Here is an 18,433-nt window from a genome sequence, read left to right as displayed (position 1 = left end):
GGAAGTCCCTGTATTTTGACTTTTGTCAGTACAGTATTTGTAGAAATTTGTTTTCTCTCTTTTATATGAGTACTCACATAATATCTTCAGTTTTGTCCTGACAAAATAAATATGCCCCTTTTACCTTCTTTTACTTTACCTTTATTTCCTAAGAAAATGTAATGCATCACATAGGTGGGTCATCTTAGCTGAAGTACTGATTCTGGTTTTTTAAAACTTTTAAAATTAGAGCGTTATAGACATGCAGGAAAATGCATAGGTCTCAGTGCCCAGCCTGTGTTGGGCTCTGTTCTGATGGCATTGACACCTTGGCCTCTCAGAGCAGTCTGTGGTGCCTTTTTCAGCCTTGAAACAGCTGTGTGTTCTATCTTGGTCTCTTTTCTGTGTATCAGAGCCAGTAGATAATTATTTCCCCCAAAACTCCAGAATCAGAGAGATTTGGGAAATTTGTGTTAATAGGAAATGATTAGCATATTTAAAAATTCATCAGAGGGCACATGTCACAAGTGTAAAGATCTGACATGATTTTTTCCTCAATTAAGTTTTGTTTTTTTTTTTTCTTTTTTGCGGTACGCAGGCCTCTCACTGTTGTGGCCTCTCCCGTTGCGGAGCACAGGCTCCGGACGCGCAGGCTCAGCGGCCATGGCTCACGGACCCAGCTGCTCCGTGGCATGTGGGATCTTCCCGGACTGGGGCACGAACCCGTGTCCCCTGCATCAGCAGGCGGACTCTCAACCACTGCGCCAGCAGGGAAGCCCCTTCAATTAAGTTTTTACAGTTGATACAAGATTGAGGTTATAGAACAGACTTAAAAGTGTTTTATATCATCAAATTCTCTATTCTTAACTCTTGTTATTTTGGAAAACAGCATGAGGTAGGTTGTTCTGGCAGCTTTTTGGCTAGCATTTGGGTTTTTGTCAATTTATTTCTGCTTTAAAACAGTCACTAATTATGGTGCCTGCTAAATTAACTGTTGGTAAAGGGATGACTACTTGCGTGTCTTAAACTCTCCTTTTGCTTTCTCATCTGTTTCCCTTGGGATAAAGACTTATTATGGGCTCAGTCTGAGTAGTTTTTAAATTTGGGGGGAAATGTAGTAATTTTTTTAATAAAATAAATATGGGGAAAGTATATTTTAAATATGAAGGACTTAACGGTTAAGTTTAAAGATGCACAGGGTTTTTTGTATGATTTGTCCTGTTAGAGGTTTAAGTTTGAAGAGAAAGAAAAATAATCAGTACATAAATAATTATCCTGTTACAAAATAAGGAAACATGCTTAATGGAGCACCACAATAAGAAATATTAGATTCTGCCCGCGGGTTACCTGTGTACACGCCGATCCTAGACTAGTCTAAGGTTTGCTGCCTTCATTTCCATCACTCCTGTTACTTTCTTCAAAACCCCATGTTCCAACTAAGCCAGAATAGTCACTGTTTCCGGAATTCCATGGCAGCTGTAATAGAGAACAGGAAGGCAAGTTGAGTAGTGCTATCAGAAATGGCTTAGATTCACAAGAGAGAAACCTGGACTTAAAATGATAAAGGAAAGACTGAATTCCTCCTACTCCCATGTAGGCATTACTAATTCGCTAACTAACTGAAGTCTTCAAAAATGTTTAAGTTTTTAAACAATTATGTTCAACAAAGCGTTATTGAGCTTTGACTCTGTACTAGGCCACAAAGGTAATAAAGCACAGTTTCTTCCTTAAGGGGATTTACATCTTGTGGGGACAAGAGACAAGTTAACAGTAATTCAAGTTCAGTGTAATGGATGTCACTTTATTCAGAAGGGGGCATATGAAAATGAGAATGACAGAGAGTGAAGGGCTTTTGTTTTGTGTCATCTTGTTTGTGAAAGCCTTTTGAGGTGCTGAGCCCTGTGTATAGGGCCCAACACTGGGAAAACTGCCTTCCAGCCCCTGCCTCTTCTTTTCAAGGCGAACCTGCCTCTGCTGCAGCGAGAACTGCTGCACTGTGTTCGAGCCGCCAAGCAGACACCATCCCGGTACCTGGCTCAGCATGAACACCTTCTGCTCAACACAAGTATTGCATCCCCTGCTGACTCTTCTGAGCTGCTCATGGAGGTGCATGGAAATGGAAAGAGGCCCAGTCCAGAGAGGTGAGCAGAGAAGAGCTTTGTCGTCCTTGCTTTTCTGGAACCACTCTGAGCTTTCCCTTTACTTGTGAAAGAAAAAGAACTTGATTACTGTGGTGATATGTAGGGATGGACTCTTAGTTTTGCTTTGTCCCAACATCAGGCAGCAATATGCTTCTCAACTCTTTAGATGACTCTGTATACCCCTGCTGATAAATTCTGCTTTTGAGCATTCTGTGGGTCCACTGCTCCAGAACCATGAGAAATATAATCTGTTCAAGGCATTTTTTTCTGATACGTGAAGTCTTGTAAAACTATAACAGTTAACGAATCAGCTTTACTTTGAAGATTGAAATTATATTAATATAATTTATCCTCGAAATTTATGTATGAGTATCTACCTCTATTTTCTATGGTTTGTCAAGGGAGCAACATTTTAATAACAGTGGAAAATTTGTTACAATTGAAGCAAATGACTAAAAACCCTACCAATTCACAAGCATATTAATTATGTGAGCATTTTTTCTCCCGTGTAGAGAATTGACTCTTTCCAATACTGACTTCCACAGTAGCAAATTTGACCTTGAAACATTTCTAAATATAGTTGAACCCATAATCCTCCATAGTCCTATCACATAAGAAAATGCTGTCATCTTAGTTTCTCCTTTGCTTCATGAGGTTGAGATGTTTCTGCTTGGTTATGGATAGATTTGACCTCTCTTTTCATGCTGGGATAAATCAGTAATTTCCATTATCTGCCTGGCCCCTGAAGACATTTCAGTTCATGCCTCATCTCACACCTTTTCTTATCATCTTCCTGTTTGTGAAAGTGCATAGCAAAATACATAGCACAAAGTAGGTGCTCAGGCAATGTTTGCATGAACACTTGTTGACAGGCTCAGACATGTACTTCCCATTCTTCTACAGGCGGGAAGAGAGCAGTTTTGAAAGAGATACAATTCCTCCTGAGCCTGCTGCCAAGAGAGTGTGTACCATTAGCCCTGCTCCCCGGCACAGTCCTGCCCTTACTGTGCCCCTCATGAATCCTGGGGGCCAGTTCCATCCTAGTCCTCCACCTCTTCAGCGCTATACCTTAGAAGATATTGCAACTTCCCACCTATATCGTGAACCCAACAAGATGGTAGAACTTCGAGAAGTTCGTGATAGACACTACAATCTTAGTAAGTGGCATAAGCAGCCTGGTAATGATTTAAATTCAGATTGAATCCATGGGTTTCTTTCCTACTCAGTGATAAAGCAAATTACTATCGTCATTGCTTTTTTCCACTAAGCTAAAACAATATTAGACATAAAAAAGAATGTTAGAGTCATAGTATTCTCATTTGAAATTGATCTCAATTCATACCTTGTTGCTATTATCATTATATGATAGAAGTAGGCTAAACATATTTTCGGAAATACACAATGAAGCATTTAAGAATAAAGGGATATTACTTATTCTGATATGGCTCAGAAGAAAAATAGAAAATGACAAAGCGAAAGAGGTAAAAATATTCACGTTTAGGAAATCTGCGTGAAGGTTGTGTGAGAATTCTTTATTCTTGCAACATTTCTGTAAGTCTGAGTTTATTTCAGAATAAAAAGTTTTTAAAATTAAGCAAGAGAGATGTAAAACATGTGGTCTTAAGAGGTGAAAGTACAGAGACGTTTAGGTCAGAGGTAAGGCATACCTAAATTTAAATCTTGGCTCTGCATTCTAACTAGCTGTGTGATCTTATGCAAGTTGCTTAGGCTCTCTGTGCCTCAGATTACACATATCTAAAATGGAGAAGGACTTCCCTGTTGGCACAGTGGTTGAGAATCCATCTGCCAATGCAGGGGACATGGGTTCAATCCCTGGGCCGGGAGGACCCCACATGCCGCGGAGCAACTAAGCCGTGTGCCACAACTACTGAGCCTGCGCTTTAGAGCCCGCGAGCCACAACTACTGAGCGTGCGTGCCACAGCTACTGAGCCCATGCACCACAACTACTGAAGCCTGTGCACCTAGAGCCCATGCTCCGCAACAAGAGAAGCCACCGCGATGAGAAGTGTGTGCGCCACAACAAAGAGTAGCCTCTGCTCACCACTACTAGAGAAAGCCAGCACACAGAAAGGAAGACCCAGTGCAGCCAAGAAAAACCCCCAAAATTCTTAAAAAATAAAATAAAATGGAGAGAACACCACCTCCTGTGCTGGGTAATTGTCACATTTGGACTGCCTGGCATATGCATCCCCAGCAACCATTAAATTTAAGAAAAAACAAAAAGGCCCCTAGCAGACCTCACCCGAGATCAGTTTTGAACAAGCTCCTTGTCAAAACTCAAAGAAGTTTACTGTAGAAGGTTCTTTGTAGTTTAACTGCTCAGATATGTCAGAGCAGAGAACCAAAGGGCTGCTAGTTTCCAGAATTGGCCCTGCATTTCCATTTGTGGGTTGCCCTGTGGAGTAGAAAGTTGCAAAACATTTGCCTGTCCCCGCTTCTGACTTAGACTCACTAGCATCTTTCAGAGGCTCAGACCACAGTAGGGCCCTGGCTTCACGCAGTGGTAGCTGAATGGTGTGGGCCCCGACAGCAGTGGTGCTCTCAGCTGCCAACATTTACTGAGTCTTAAGTACTTAGATTGTGGTATATGTACATTATCTCTTTTAATCCTCACACATAGGATTCCATGGAGTTTATGCCTTTTTATACATGGTGACAGAAATATGGCCAGAATCACATAGCTAGAAAGTGGCAGAGACAAGATTCTGACCACAGTTTTCTGATGCCGAGAGCTTGGGTACATTCCCAGTATGCTATGATGGCTCCCTTAGCAGCGGTTCTGTATGGTTCTTATGTTAAAAATTCACCTTCCTATTGATTTCTTCTATATTCATACACATTTTTTGCCAGTTGAATTCATTACCTTCTAAGAGAGAAGTATGCTAAAAACTAGCTAGAACTGCATTTTGGTCAGATTTTCCTTGTATTTCTAACAATTTTAGAAAAAGGTTTTTTTCATCTTGAAGTGTTCTACTTGAAAGACCTTTAATCCTCTACCTTGAAGGTTTATTTTACAGTCAATCATTTGTTTTCCAGGCTGGTTATAGATTCCTTAATTTTCCCCAGTCCTCTTTTGAAAATGTATGCCCTAGTACAGTAGTTCTTACCAAATCATTTCCCACCCCCAGCTTTGAAACAAATAAACTGTAACACTCCCCCAATTTACTCTCCTAAAATGAAATTTATGGATACTATAGCCTACCTTAGTCCCATAATTTTAGGATCAATATTCTAAAGTATAATACATAAGAAAGGATTTTACAATATATTAGTGCTCAGGCACGACTACACAAGAAGATATGATGAAAGAAGCAGATGGTTGCACAAATACAGAATCACTATGAATACAACAGCTATAAATTCAGACTGATAACAGGTGTGTTACATTGACAGTTGAGATACTATGAGCAGTGTTGCCACGTGTGACAAGATTTTCAAGGTAGTGGATAATTCAGTATATCCTTGATTCACACAGTCATTGCATTCATGCAAATTTCAGTAACGTGTATCAAAAACCATGCAAAAAATTATACTTTGGTTAATACTAAGTTGTTTCCAAGTGCTTGTACAGCACCAGCTCTGTTTGTGGTGGTTAAGCACTTGCATTGTGCCACAACCTTGCCAACATTTAGTATGATTGACAATTTAATATTTTCCAATATATAGATGTGGAACCATCTTAGTGAGGATTTTATTTACCCTGTGTGACTACATATAAGTTTGAATGTCTTTTTATATGTTTATGGATCATCTGTACTTTTTTGTCTGGGGCATACCTATTTATTTATTTCTCTGACCTGTTTTTCTTTTGGGCTATTTGTCTTTCATAATTGATTTGTAGGAGTTTTTAAATACATTCTGAGTAGTGATTTCTTGTTGGTTTTATGTCATTTTGTGGTTTTAGATCATTGTGAGTCATTGGCCTTAAGAGTGTGCTCATAGTTTATATGAATGTATGTGTATTTACTTGGTAGAATTCTGTTTACTGTATTCTTCCCTCTATCTTCAAATTTAATCTAATTTCTAATAGGTCTAAATGGAGGCTATCAAGATGAGTTGGTAGACCACCGTTTGACAGAAAGGGAATGGGCTGATGAATGGAAACATCTTGATCATGTAAGAATCTTACAGTATATAGTTTTCCTAACTACTTGTTACTTTTAATTCTTACTGTGACTGAGAGTAAGAGTGTGTGAACTAACCAGAGCTACAATGTCTTTTCAATAAAAGCTGATTTATCTACTACTGCCCCAGCTAGAGAGCTAGGAGTAACTCCCAAATCTTTGTAGTGGGGTGATCACTTGAGGTCCTAACCAAGTGAAGCCATGTAGTATAATGGTTAAAAACATAGGCTTATGAGTTTTAGGTCCCAGCTTTGCCACTTCTACCTCTGTGATGGGCAGGTTCTTTCACCATTTTTAGCCTTAACTTTTATATCTTAAAAAAAAATAATGCTATATTATTTGAATTCATGGGGGGTTGTAATGATATGCAAGGTGCTTATCACAGGGCCTGGTATAATAAATGGAGTGTTAAATAAATGGAGCTTCTCCAAATACAAATGGGAATTAGTACACTGGCACAGAATGTAAACTCTGCCCCATTGGAAAAGAGAGTTTCCCCTCTCACTAAAAAGGGAAGAGAAGATGTAATACCTGCTTGAAATATACATAGAGTAGCTTTTCCCTCCTGAGTGATGTTGTCTCTGAACGTAATTCTCTGATTGCATTCTTATATAAATCTCCTGCTTTAGGCAGAGATATAATGTGTTTTCACCATACTCTTTAAAGAACCATATTGTGATGAAACTGGCTGCTTCAACCATGAAGAGTCCAATAAGTATTATCTTGAAATCTTAAAAATTGTGTGTATATATTTAAAGAGAAATAATAAGAAAGGTTTTCAAATATAAACTTGATATTGCTAAATCTGTAAGCCTCTTAAACCTTTATTCTTTATATTTTGTTTACCTGTCCTTGATTTTCAATGTTGATTGTATGAATGTCCTTATCCCATGGCTCTGCCTGACTTCTTGCCTGGCTCAGGCCCTGAACTGCATTATGGAAATGGTAGAGAAAACAAGGCGCTCCATGGCAGTCCTGAGGCGCTGTCAGGAATCAGATCGTGAAGAACTCAACTACTGGAAAAGACGATACAATGAAAACACAGAGATGAGGAAAACAGGGAGTGAGTTGGCCTCCAGGCAGCACAGTCCCGGGAACGCAGATTCTCTCAGCAATGGTAAGGGGAGAATCACTTCAGTTGACAAGGGAGGCTTTTGATATATCTTTTTTGTTGTTGTTGTTATTTTTTATTTTTGAGACTTTTTATACTTTACTTTAAAAGGAAGATGGCACTATATTGTGGAATTAGAAAGACCTTGGTAATTATAAAAAATATGTCAAGGACTCAGTACTTGGCATGTTCAAGAAATACTGTCTTCCCCACATAGAATGAGAATGTTTGTCATTTTGTTCTGTTTTCAACTCTATACTGTATATAAGTGCTGAGTGATGATCAAAGAATGTTTGGATGTTAAATTCAGCCTGGCTGAATGTACTTGGGACTCTCATGTACATCGCATTCATTCCTCACAGTAGCCCTAAAAAGCTTCACCTCAGCTTCCATGCCCTTTTCCCCATTCCCTATCTAGAAAATGACCATTTATTAACCTCTGCCTGGACAAAAAAATGAAAAGTTTTACTGTAGCAAGCTGGATTGTGCCTTCCTGCCTTTTCCCACCCTGAAGCAGCAGAGATATGAACAATTGTTGAGCTCTCAATCCAGGATACATCCAGGACACCAGAACTATTCCTCCAAAAATGTTCCCTCACATTGACCTAGTAACTGAAAAGGCTCCCTATCCAAAGGCATGGCAAAATGAGGGGCCACCTGTGATCAGACTCTTTGCCCACCCACCCACTTCAAGCTCCCAGTTTTCCCCAGGGAGAATGACTCCTCTTATGGCAAACCTAGCATGTTCCACAGAAGACAGCCATTAGTCTCAAAAAGAATACCAAAAAAATGGAGGCAAAGACATTGGTAGCTAAGGGATTCCTCTCCCCCACCCTACCCACAGAGGTGACTCTTGAGCCAACCATAGATTAGCAACATTGTGTGGAATATCCAGCACAGCAGGACGTCAAATACTTACAGTACAGTTCTTTTAAAAGGAACCTCAAGCTAGTTCTCAGGTATCTCTCACCGTCTGAACCTTCACAAATACTCCCTGTCACAGCTCACAGACACTTACCCTAAGTTCACCCCCCAAATCACACACCTTCCATCGAAGCTCTGCCAGTGAGAGGGTGCAGAGTGCAGAGCGGGGTCCTGAGTCGGCTCTTCTCCAGCCGGGACCACAGGTCTTGCTGGTGTCGTTTAGAAACAGTGCTGTGCATTGAGGGTTTAGCTCGGGTGACTATGGCTGTCGTCCTGTCATAACTATTACCAGCACCTCTCTCACTCTCGAAGATGAGGACAATTGGAATGATAAATTATATTGTCACGACAGGTCAAGGATCCTGGGGTTTCCTCCTCTCAGGTTTCTCAGGGCACTATCAATCTGTCTGACTTAAACAGTATCTTTCAGTATCTTTATTTATGCATATTATACATATTTAGTATTGTTATTTCATTGTTTATTTCTCTTTTAGTATGTTTGTTGCATGCATTGTAGAAGGAAATCATAATATCCTAAACAAGTGAGCTACTTAATGTGGACCAAAACCACTCCAAAAACTACTTGTCGGGCTTCCCTGGTGGCGCAGTGGTTGAGAGTCCGCCTGCTGATGCAGGGGACACAGGTTCATGCCCCGGTCCGGGAAGATCTCACATGCCGTGGAGCGGCTGGGCCCGTGAGCCATGGCCGCTGAGCCTGCGTGTCTGGAGCCTGTGCTCTGCACCGGGAGAGGCCACAACAGTGAGAGGCCCACGTACTGCAAAAGAATAAATAAATTAATAATAATAATAATAAATAAAACTTAAAACAAAACAAAAACTACTTGTTACTGGTCTGTGATGATACGAGGAGCTTGCACAGGATGGATCAGGCACCGTTTGCTTCACTCTAGGAAGAGACTGCTACACTAAGCAGCTCACTTAGAGATGTAGTTGTTTTGCTTGCATTCTGCATAAGCTCCTTATCTCTCCATGGACTAATAACAGTTTGCAGACCAGCACTTTGAGTAAGCACTGTCTATACTGGGCAGCATTTTGGGGCATAGCACACAAACATACTCACCAGTGACTTTTAAATCGTTAGATAAGTAGTGTTTTAAATGTTTGACATTATATAGAAACCTCTGGTGGATTGTTATTTAAGTATTTAATATTTGTGTGTTCTGGTGATTTAGAGAGAACTTGAATTTTCCCCATTTAAAATAATGGAATGTAGGTTTCCTCTGTCTGAAAATTTGTGGTTCACAATATTTTCAGGAACAGATTTTGTTCAGGGATGCATGAAAGGAATGTATTTTGGTATTTTATTTAAGGACACATAAATAAGTATGAAAACGATAAGGAAAAACAAGAAAATGATTATCACAGAATTCCAGAGAATAGTTTCCTCTGGGTGTGTGGCATGGAGGATGTTGATGATGTAGAGTGCAGAGTGAGCTCTCATCATCTTTATCAACTATTAGGACAGGATTACAAGTCTGGCTGGCATTATTTAAACATGACTATGGCTTACACTACTCACTTCTTGGGGATTTGGGGTTGCCAAAGGGGTTTTCTTTCTTAATCTGGAGGTTTATGTGTTTTCACTTTATAATTTTTCATTAAATTGTACATTAGTATTTTTTTTTTTTCTTTTTGCGGTATGCGGGCCTCTCACTGTTGTGGCCTCTCCCGTTGCGGAGCACAGGCCCCGGATGCGCAGGCCCAGCAGCCATGGCTCATGGGCCCAGCCGCTCCGCGGCATATGGGATCCTCCCAGACCGGGGCACGAACCCGTATCCCCTGCATCGGCAGGCGGACTCTCAACCACTGCGCCACCAGGGAGGCCCTGTACATTAGTATTTTTATGAACTTGTTAGCATCTAATATTTTGCAATTAAAGTTTTGTTTTTGTTTGTTTGTTTTTTACATCTTTATTGGAGTATAATTGCTTTACAATGGTGTGTTAGTTTCTTTTTATTTATTTTTTATTTTTTTTATTAGTTTCTGCTTTATAACAAAGTGAATCAGTCATACATATACATCTGTTCCCACATCCCTTCCGTCATGCATCTCCCTCCCTCCCACCCTCCCCATCCCACCCCTCCAGGTGGTCACAAAGCACCGAGCTGATCTCCCTGTGCTCTGCGGCTGCTTCCCACTATCTACCTTACGTTTGGTAGTGTATATATGTCCATGCCTCTCTTTCGCTTTGTCACAGCTTACCCTTCCCCCTCCCCATATCCTCAAGTCCATTCTCAAGTAGGTCTGTGTCTTTATTCCCGTTTTACCCCTAGGCTCTTCATGACATTTTTAAAAAATTCCATATATATGTTTTAGCATACGGTATTTGTCTTTCTCTTTCTGACTTACTTCACTCTGTATGACAGACTCTAGGTCTATCCACCTCATTACAAATAGCTCAGTTTCATTTCTTTTTATGGCTGAGTAATATTCCATTGTATATATGTGCCACATCTTCTTTATCCATTCATCCAATGATGGACACTTAGGTTGTTTCCATCTCCAGGCTATTGTGAATAGAGCTGCAATGAACATTTTGGTACATGTCTCTTTTTGAATTATGGTTTTCTCATGGTATATGCCTAGTAGTGGGTCATATGGTAGTCCTATTTGTAGTTTTTTAAGGAACCTCCATACTGTTCTCCATAGTGGCTGTACCAGTTCACATTCCCACCAGCAGTGCAAGAGTGTTCCCTTTTCTCCACACCCTCTCCAGCATTTATTGTTTCTAGATTTTTTGATGATGGCCATTCTGACTGGTGTGAGATGATATCTCACTGTACTTTTGATTTGCATTTCTCTAATGATTAATGATGTTGAGCATTCTTTCATGTGTTTGTTGGCAGTCTGTATATCTTCTTTGCAGAAATGCCTATTTAAGTCTTCTGCCCATTTTTGGATTGGGTTGTCTGTTGTTTTTGCTATTGAGCTGCATGAGCTGCTTATAAATTTTGGAGATTAATCCTTTGTCAGTTGCTTCATTTGCAAATATTTTCTCCCATTCTGAGGGTTGTCTTTTGGTCTTGTTTATGGTTTCCTTTGCTGTGCAAAAGCTTTGAAGTTTCATTAGGTCCCATTTGTTTATCTTTGTTTTTATTTCCATTTCTCTAGGAGGTGGGTCCAAAAAGATCTTGCTGTGATTTATGGCATAGAGTGTTCTGCCTATGTTTTCCTCTAAGAGTTTGATAGTTTCTGGCCTTACATTTAGGTCTTTAATCCATTTTGAGCTTATTTTTGTGTATGGTGTTAGGGAATGATCTAATCTCATACTTTTACATGTCCCTGTCCAGTTTTCCCAGCACCACTTATTGAAGAGGCTGTCCTTTCTCCACTGTACATTCCTGCCTCCTTTATCAAAGATAAGTTGACCATATGTGCGTGGGTTTATCTCTGGGCTTTCTATCCTGTTCCATTGATCTATCTTTCTGTTTTTGTGCCAGTACCACACTGTCTTGATTACTGTAGCTTTGTAGTATAGTCTGAAGTCAGGGAGCCTGATTCCTCCAGCTCCGCTTTTCATTCTCAAGATTGCTTTGGCTATTCGGAGTCTTTTGTTTTTCCAAACAAATTTTGAAATTTTTTGTTCTAGTTCTGTGAAAAATGCCAGTGGTAGTTTGATAGGGATTGCATTGAATCTATAGATTGCTTTGGGTAGAAGAGTCATTTTCACAATATTGATTCTTCCAATCCAAGAACATGGTATATCTCTCCATCTATTTGTATCATCTTTAATTTCTTTCATCAGTGTCTTATAATTTTCCGCATACAGGTCTTTTGTCTCCTTAGGTAGGTTTATTCCTAGATATTTTATTCTTTTTGTTGCAATGGTAAATGGGAGTGTTTTCTTGATTTCACTTTCAGATTTTTCATCATTAGTGTACAGGAATGCCAGAGATTTCTGTGCATTAATTTTGTATTCTGCTACTTTACCTAATTCATTGATTAGCTCTAGTAGTTTTCTGGTACCATCTTTAGGATTCTCTGTATATATGTCTGTATATATGTCCATGCCTCTCTCTCGCTTTGTCACAGCTTACCCTTCCCCCTCCCCATATCCTCAAGTCCATTCTCAAGTAGGTCTGTGTCTTTATTCCTGTTTTACCCCTAGGCTCTTCATGACATTTTTTTTTAATTCCATATATATGTGTTAGCATACGGTATTTGTCTTTCTCTTTCTGACTTACTTCACTCTGTATGACAGACTCTAGGTCTATCCACCTCATTACAAATAGCTCAGTTTCGTTCCTTTTTATGGCTGAGTAATATTCCATTGTATATATGTAAAAGCAGTGACAGCTTTACTTCTTTTCCAATTTGGATTCCTTTTATTTCCTTTTCTTCTCTGATTGCTTTGGCTAAAACTTCCAAAACTAAGTTGAATAAGAGTGGTGAGAGTGGGCAGCCTAGTCTTGTTCCTGATCTTAGTGGAAATGGTTTCATTTTTTCACCATTGAGCACGATGTTGGCTGTGGGTTTGTCATATATGGCCTTTATTATGTTGAGGAAAGTTCCCTCTATGCCTACTTTCTGCAGGGTTTTTATCATAAATGAGTATTGAATTTTGTCAAAAGCTTTCTCTGCATCTATTGAGATGATCGTATGGTTTTTCTCCTTCAATTTGTTTATATGGTGTATCACATTGATTGATTTGCGTATATTGAAGAATCCTTGCATTCCTGGAATAAACCCCACTTGATCATGGTGTATGATCCTTTTAATGTGCTGTTGGATTCTGTTTGCTAGTGTTTTGTTGAGGATTTTTGCATCTATGTTCATCAGTGATATTGGCCTGTAGTTTTCTTTCTTTGTGACATCCTTGCCTGGTTTTGCTATCAGGGTGATGGTGGCCTCGTAGAATGAGTTTGGGAGTGCTCCTCCCTCTGCTCTATTTTGGAAGAGTTTGAGAAGGATAGGTGTTAGCTCTTCTCTAAATGTTTGATAGAATTCGCCTGTGAAGCCATCTGGTCCTGGGCTTTTGTTTGTTGGAAGATTTTTAATCACAGTTTCAATTTCAGTGCTTGTGATTGGTCTATTCATATTTTCTATTTCTTCCTGAGTCAGTCTTGGCAGGTTGTGCATTTCTAAGAATTTGTCCATTTCTTCCAGGTTGTCCATTTTATTGGCATAGATTGCTTGTAGTAATCTCTCATGATCTTTTGTATTTCTGCAGTGTCAGTTGTTACTTCTCCTTTTTCATTTTTAATTCTATTGATTTGAGTCTTCTCCCTTTGTTTCTTCATGAGTCTGGCCAATGGTTTATCAATTTTGTTTATCTTCTCAAAGAACCAGCTTTTAGTTTTATTGATCTTTGCTATCGTTCCCTTGATTTCTTTTTCATTTATTTCTGATCTGATCTTTATGATTTCTTTCCTTCTGCTAACTTTGGGGTTTTTTTGTTCTTCATTCTCTAATTGCTTTAGGTGCAGGGTCAGGTTGTTTACTCGAGATGTTTCCTGTTTCTTAAGGTGGGATTGTATTACTATAAACTTCCCCCTTAGAACTGCTTTTGCTGCGTCCCATAGGTTATGGGTCCTCGTGCCTCCATTGTCATTTGTTTCTAGGTATATTTTTATTTCCTCTTTGATTTCTTCAGTGATCACTTCGTTATTGAGTAGTGTATTGTTTAACCTCCATGTTTTTTTTTGTTTTGTTTTGTTTTTTTTGCGGTACGCAGGCCTCTCACTGCTGTGGCCTCTCCAGCTGTGCAGCACAGGCTCTGGACGCACAGGCTCAGCGGCCATGGCTCATGGGCCCAGCTGCTCCGTGGCATGTGGGATCCCCCCGGACCGGGGCACGAACCCGTGTCCCCTGCATCAGCAGGCGGACTCTCAACCACTGCGCCACCAGGGAAGCCCCATGTGTTTGTATTTTTTACAGATCTTTTCCTGTAATTGATCCAAGCGTGGTTCTTGAAGGGGGATGATGAATGTGAAACCACCCACGGGATGCGGTAGAGTCGGTTTTTCTGTGCTTTGTCATTCTACTCTGATAGGAACTTTTGTTACTTAACTCTGTGCATAACTTATTTAGTGTACTGCATAAATGAACCAAAACTGTTAAATATGTATTTAGTTTGTTCTACTTAAAGTAGTCAATCAAAAGGCTATATTCCTTTTCTGACTCAAGCTGGAATGGGACTAGGAGGGAAGGTGATGCATGTAGTTCTGTAAGACGTCCTGCCGGCAGGCTTCTACGTCCCCTCTGCCTTGTTCCTGGATCTTCAGAGATGGGCTGGGGCTCCACTGGTTCTTGCTATGGCTTGAGAGCACCCAGAGGAATGAACGCAGGAGGTACTGCTAAGAAGGCGGTTCCAGCTTCTGGACCTCTGGGAAGCCAAATGCCAACAACAGCTACAGATAACTCCCAAATCCTTGTTAGCTCTTCACCATTAAGCGATCTTTTAATGAGGAAAATACAACCACAGAAAGTCTGAAAAATAGGGTAGTGGATCCGTAGGTACTTTTTTCTAATAACTCTTATTTCCTTAAACGTTTTTAACATAGCTGGATTTGGGAATATTCATTAATTTCCTTTTTATACTGAGGCTAAATCATAAGTTCACTGTTGCCCTCGTATTTATTTGCTTAATGGTTGTATGATTTAATCAAGGCCATAATTTTCTGTTGTTTGTTTGTTTTGCTGTGCCATGCGGCTTGTGGGATCTTAGTTCCCCAACCAGGGATTGAACCCAGGCCCTCGGCAGTGAAAGCCCGGAGTCCTAAGCACTGGACGGCCAGGGAATTCCCTCAAGGCCATAATTTAACTCTTCACCTCCTGTTGGGCAGTTGGATTGCTTTCAAATTTTCCCTAACATACTGAAGTGAACATCTTCCTTAGCATGATTTATTTCTTTGGGATAATTTTCCAGAGTGGGATTTCTAGAACTGAACTTTTTTTGAGTGCTTGAAGCCTGTGTTTAAACTGCTTTCCCTGAAAGCCCACCAGCTTGCTGTTCCTCCGACAGGACCCAAGTAGTACTTGCATGGCTCTGAGGTGGTCTGACCAGCTGTGACATGACACAGGTTGCTGCAGGCACACCTGTGTGTACCTGTATATATGAAGTCTTGGGCTGTCAGTCCAGTTTCCTAACCAGTGACCTGAGGCCTTACTTCCCAAGGACCTGGCCCCAGCCTCACTCCTGTCACCCGCATACCCATCTCTGGCCTCAGCCCTAGAACTACTCCTGAGCAGCCTTGCGCAAGAGGCTTGTTGGCACCATCCACTTCACAGGCCCCCACAATGCAAGGGGAAGGGTTGGTTACTAGATCTCAGGGTAGGGAGGAGGATGACCTTGGCCTTGCCCCTGGAAGGCAAGGTGTGGGTTTAGCTGTTTCATGCAGATGGTGCCAACTGCCAGTTTTTCTCAACAGCCGCCCGGCGCTGCAGTCCACCACTCAGCAATTTCAGGATCTCAAGCCTCGTGACTGTCAGTCTAGCACAAAAGCATATTTGGTAGACAAGTCAACCATCCACAGTCTGCCTTAGCCCTGGAAAAATGATCCCAGGCACTTGGGATAATATAGTAAAATACCATGTTAAATTTGCTATCTAAATAGGCTGAAAATGTTGCCATTATCATAAAACACCTGGGTGCCAGATAAATTCTAATGAATTGACTTTTTTTGCTGAGGTCACAGATGAGAAAGTTTAGGAAATCCCCAAGGGACAGAAAAAAAGAGTAAGCTGAAACCACAAAGGTAGTTGGGTACAGTAGAGGAAAACTGCTGCTTGGGGGCAAAAGAAATTCCAAGAAGTCAAGAATTGGAGGGATTACCTCTAGGGGGACTGTGGCACTAAGCTTTGAGCCTGTACAAACAAGAGAAACAAAACGGGGACCTCTCCCTAAAGCCAGGGCACTGGCTTTGGCCTCATTGAAAAGGCAAGCAGGGAAAATTGACCTGTCTGCAAAGGGAACTGAGCAGAGAACATCTCTCTGGTCCTGCTGGAAGAAAGAGAAAAACTGACCAGAGACTACTCTTATGTCTGCTCTCTCCTGGAGCTGAGGTTCAGATTCTCATTACTCCAGAGGTCAAAGAATCCCTGGACTGAGAAATGAAGATGATTCCAGGCTTGTATCTCCTGGTATCTGGCAGAAGCAAAAATGCAAATCCTCCAGAGAAAAATCATATGATTACATATCAACCAAGTATAAATTGTCCAAGATAGTTACTAACGTTCATGTCCAAGCAAATGAGCCACTATGAGCAACAGTCAGCAGGAACAAAAAATTAACTCGGCTCTCATCAACTCAGGTTTGACCCACAGCTGCCCAGGAGAAGAGGCTGCCCCAGCAGTGCCCAGGCTCTCCCGGCAGGTGCGATGCTTCAGTACATCTGTGCTCAGGCCATTCATCAAGTCTGTGAGGCCACCATCAAGCCTGTGTTCAGATACATGGTATCAAAGGTCGCTATGCCACTGCTCTTTATTCTGCTGCATCTAAACAGAATAACTGGAGCAAGTAGCAAAAGAATCGTTGAGTAGCACAAATCTTGAAGGAACCTGAAATGGCTGCTTCTATTATGAATCCCTATGTAAAGTGTTACATTGAGATGAAAAGCCTAAATGACATGATAGCAAAAGAGAGGTTTTCTCAGGACTTCCCTGGCGGTTCAGTGGTTAAAACTCCATGCTTTCGCTGCCAGGGGACTGGGTTCGATCGCTGGTCGGGAACTAAGATCTCCCAAGCCATGCGCGGCACGGCCAAAAAAAAAAAAAAGGTTCTCTCCCCTCACATCCGGTTGGATCAATTTGCTTGCTGAAAATGGTCGCTTGAACAATACCCCTGGAGCCATAGTTCTGACTTTTCTACTATGATGAGTGTCCAGAGTGGAGAAGTACCTTGCAGTTACCACTGTACCTCCTTTAGATGAAGCCACTCTTGCTGAATTAAAAACGGTCCTGAAGAGCTTTCTAAGTAAAGGCCAAGTGTTGAAACTGGAAGTTAATATTGAGCCATCAATCACGGGTGGAATGATTGTCCGTACTGGAGAGAAATATGTCTTCAAAAACCAAGATTCAGAAGCCGAGCAAAGCAATGCAGATTTTCTAAGTGTTGATTTTCTGTCAGTGAAAATTCTTAAACTTGGAACAAAAATAAAATGCTTCCTGAACAGGAAAAAAAAATTGCTTTAGAACCCAGGGACTTCAGTACTGTTATTATCAGACACAGAATATAAAATAACTATGAAACCTCTAAAGACAGTGCTGGAAAAAAATTAGCAAAAAGTAAGAGACTAAGGCAGATTTGAAGATAGAATTCTGAAAATTACAATCATTGAAATAAATAGTGCACTACTGAATGGCAGATTAGATGAATCAAAATGAGTGAAGCATTACTGTATGAGAAGGAGATGGAAAAAAAGGAACGAGTTGTTCCTTTGGGAAGGCAGGTTTCGAGGGAAGAGCCCTTTCAAATTTTACGAAGGAGGCAGTCAAGAAACTTACTCAGTATAAGGGGAAATAATTGGCCTGAGATGATACAATCTCAGAATGAGCAAACATGCATCGACCTGAACTCACCCTGCCCGTCTGTGCTTGTTTCTGGTGCTGGAATTTCAAGGCAGTGAGTTGGATGTATCCCATCCTCCACATCCTCTCTCCCAAGACCATCGGGGAACCAGCAACAAACCACCCCCTATTCTCCAGGGCGGCTTCATTGCCTGGTGCCAGGCGCCCTCTTGTGGACAGAATCAGACCTGCTACCTCTGCTGCCTCCATCCACAAGCCAGATTCCCATCCGGAGTGCACACTCCAGCACCTTTTGCCTTCCCCTTTGCACCAACCTTTTCTGAGGCTGCCTGTCTGCCCCATGAACTCAACTGACTTTCTCTGGGTGCCTCCTAGGGAGCTGCAGAAATGATGAGTACTCAGCACCCACACCACCTACCTTCCGAGGGCTGAGCTCTGAAAAGCCCACATCAGATCCACCCTCCACCTCGTGCCGTGCTTCCATGGCTCTTCTTGCTGCCCCGTCTGCCATCCTGCAGCCCCAGGACTTGGCCTCACTCCCTCCTTTGTTAAAGCTGCCACCGTCCTCCAGCGTTTCCATTACCAGAGGATGCCTGAAATTTTGCTCAGCGATGTTCACGTTTGACGGCAAGTAGCTCTTGGT

The 18,433-nt window shown here is 41.2% G+C and overlaps 1 protein-coding gene and 1 pseudogene across 2 annotated transcripts in view; both read left to right on the top strand.

The window, feature by feature from the left end:
* LOC309817025 (protein CBFA2T2-like) overlaps nt 1-7,714 on the top strand; it is a gene marked incomplete at its 5' end in the record, with an annotated part of 31,025 nt that extends 23,311 nt beyond the window's left edge. Inside the window, 4 exons of the mRNA XM_082644933.1 lie at nt 1,939-2,120; nt 3,024-3,277; nt 6,173-6,258; nt 7,188-7,714. Of these exons, the coding sequence (XP_082501059.1) occupies nt 1,939-2,120; nt 3,024-3,277; nt 6,173-6,258; nt 7,188-7,424 (759 nt within the window). The 3' untranslated portion in view covers nt 7,425-7,714. The remainder of the gene's footprint in view (nt 1-1,938; nt 2,121-3,023; nt 3,278-6,172; nt 6,259-7,187) is intronic.
* Nucleotides 7,715-16,522: 8,808 nt separating this feature from the next.
* LOC309816705 (ATP synthase subunit O, mitochondrial-like) lies at nt 16,523-17,371 on the top strand (annotated as a pseudogene). The gene is made up of 2 exons: nt 16,523-16,906; nt 17,040-17,371. The product of its transcript is annotated as an ATP synthase subunit O, mitochondrial-like (transcript).
* The last annotated feature ends 1,062 nt before the right edge of the window (nt 17,372-18,433 follow it).

Source organism: Mesoplodon mirus (genome assembly GCF_964341445.2).
Source record: "Mesoplodon mirus genome assembly, chromosome: 15".
Taxonomy (NCBI): Eukaryota; Metazoa; Chordata; class Mammalia; order Artiodactyla; family Ziphiidae; genus Mesoplodon; species Mesoplodon mirus.
The sequence above is the reverse complement of the archived record's forward strand: the minus strand, read 5'-3'. Positions and strand labels throughout refer to the sequence as shown.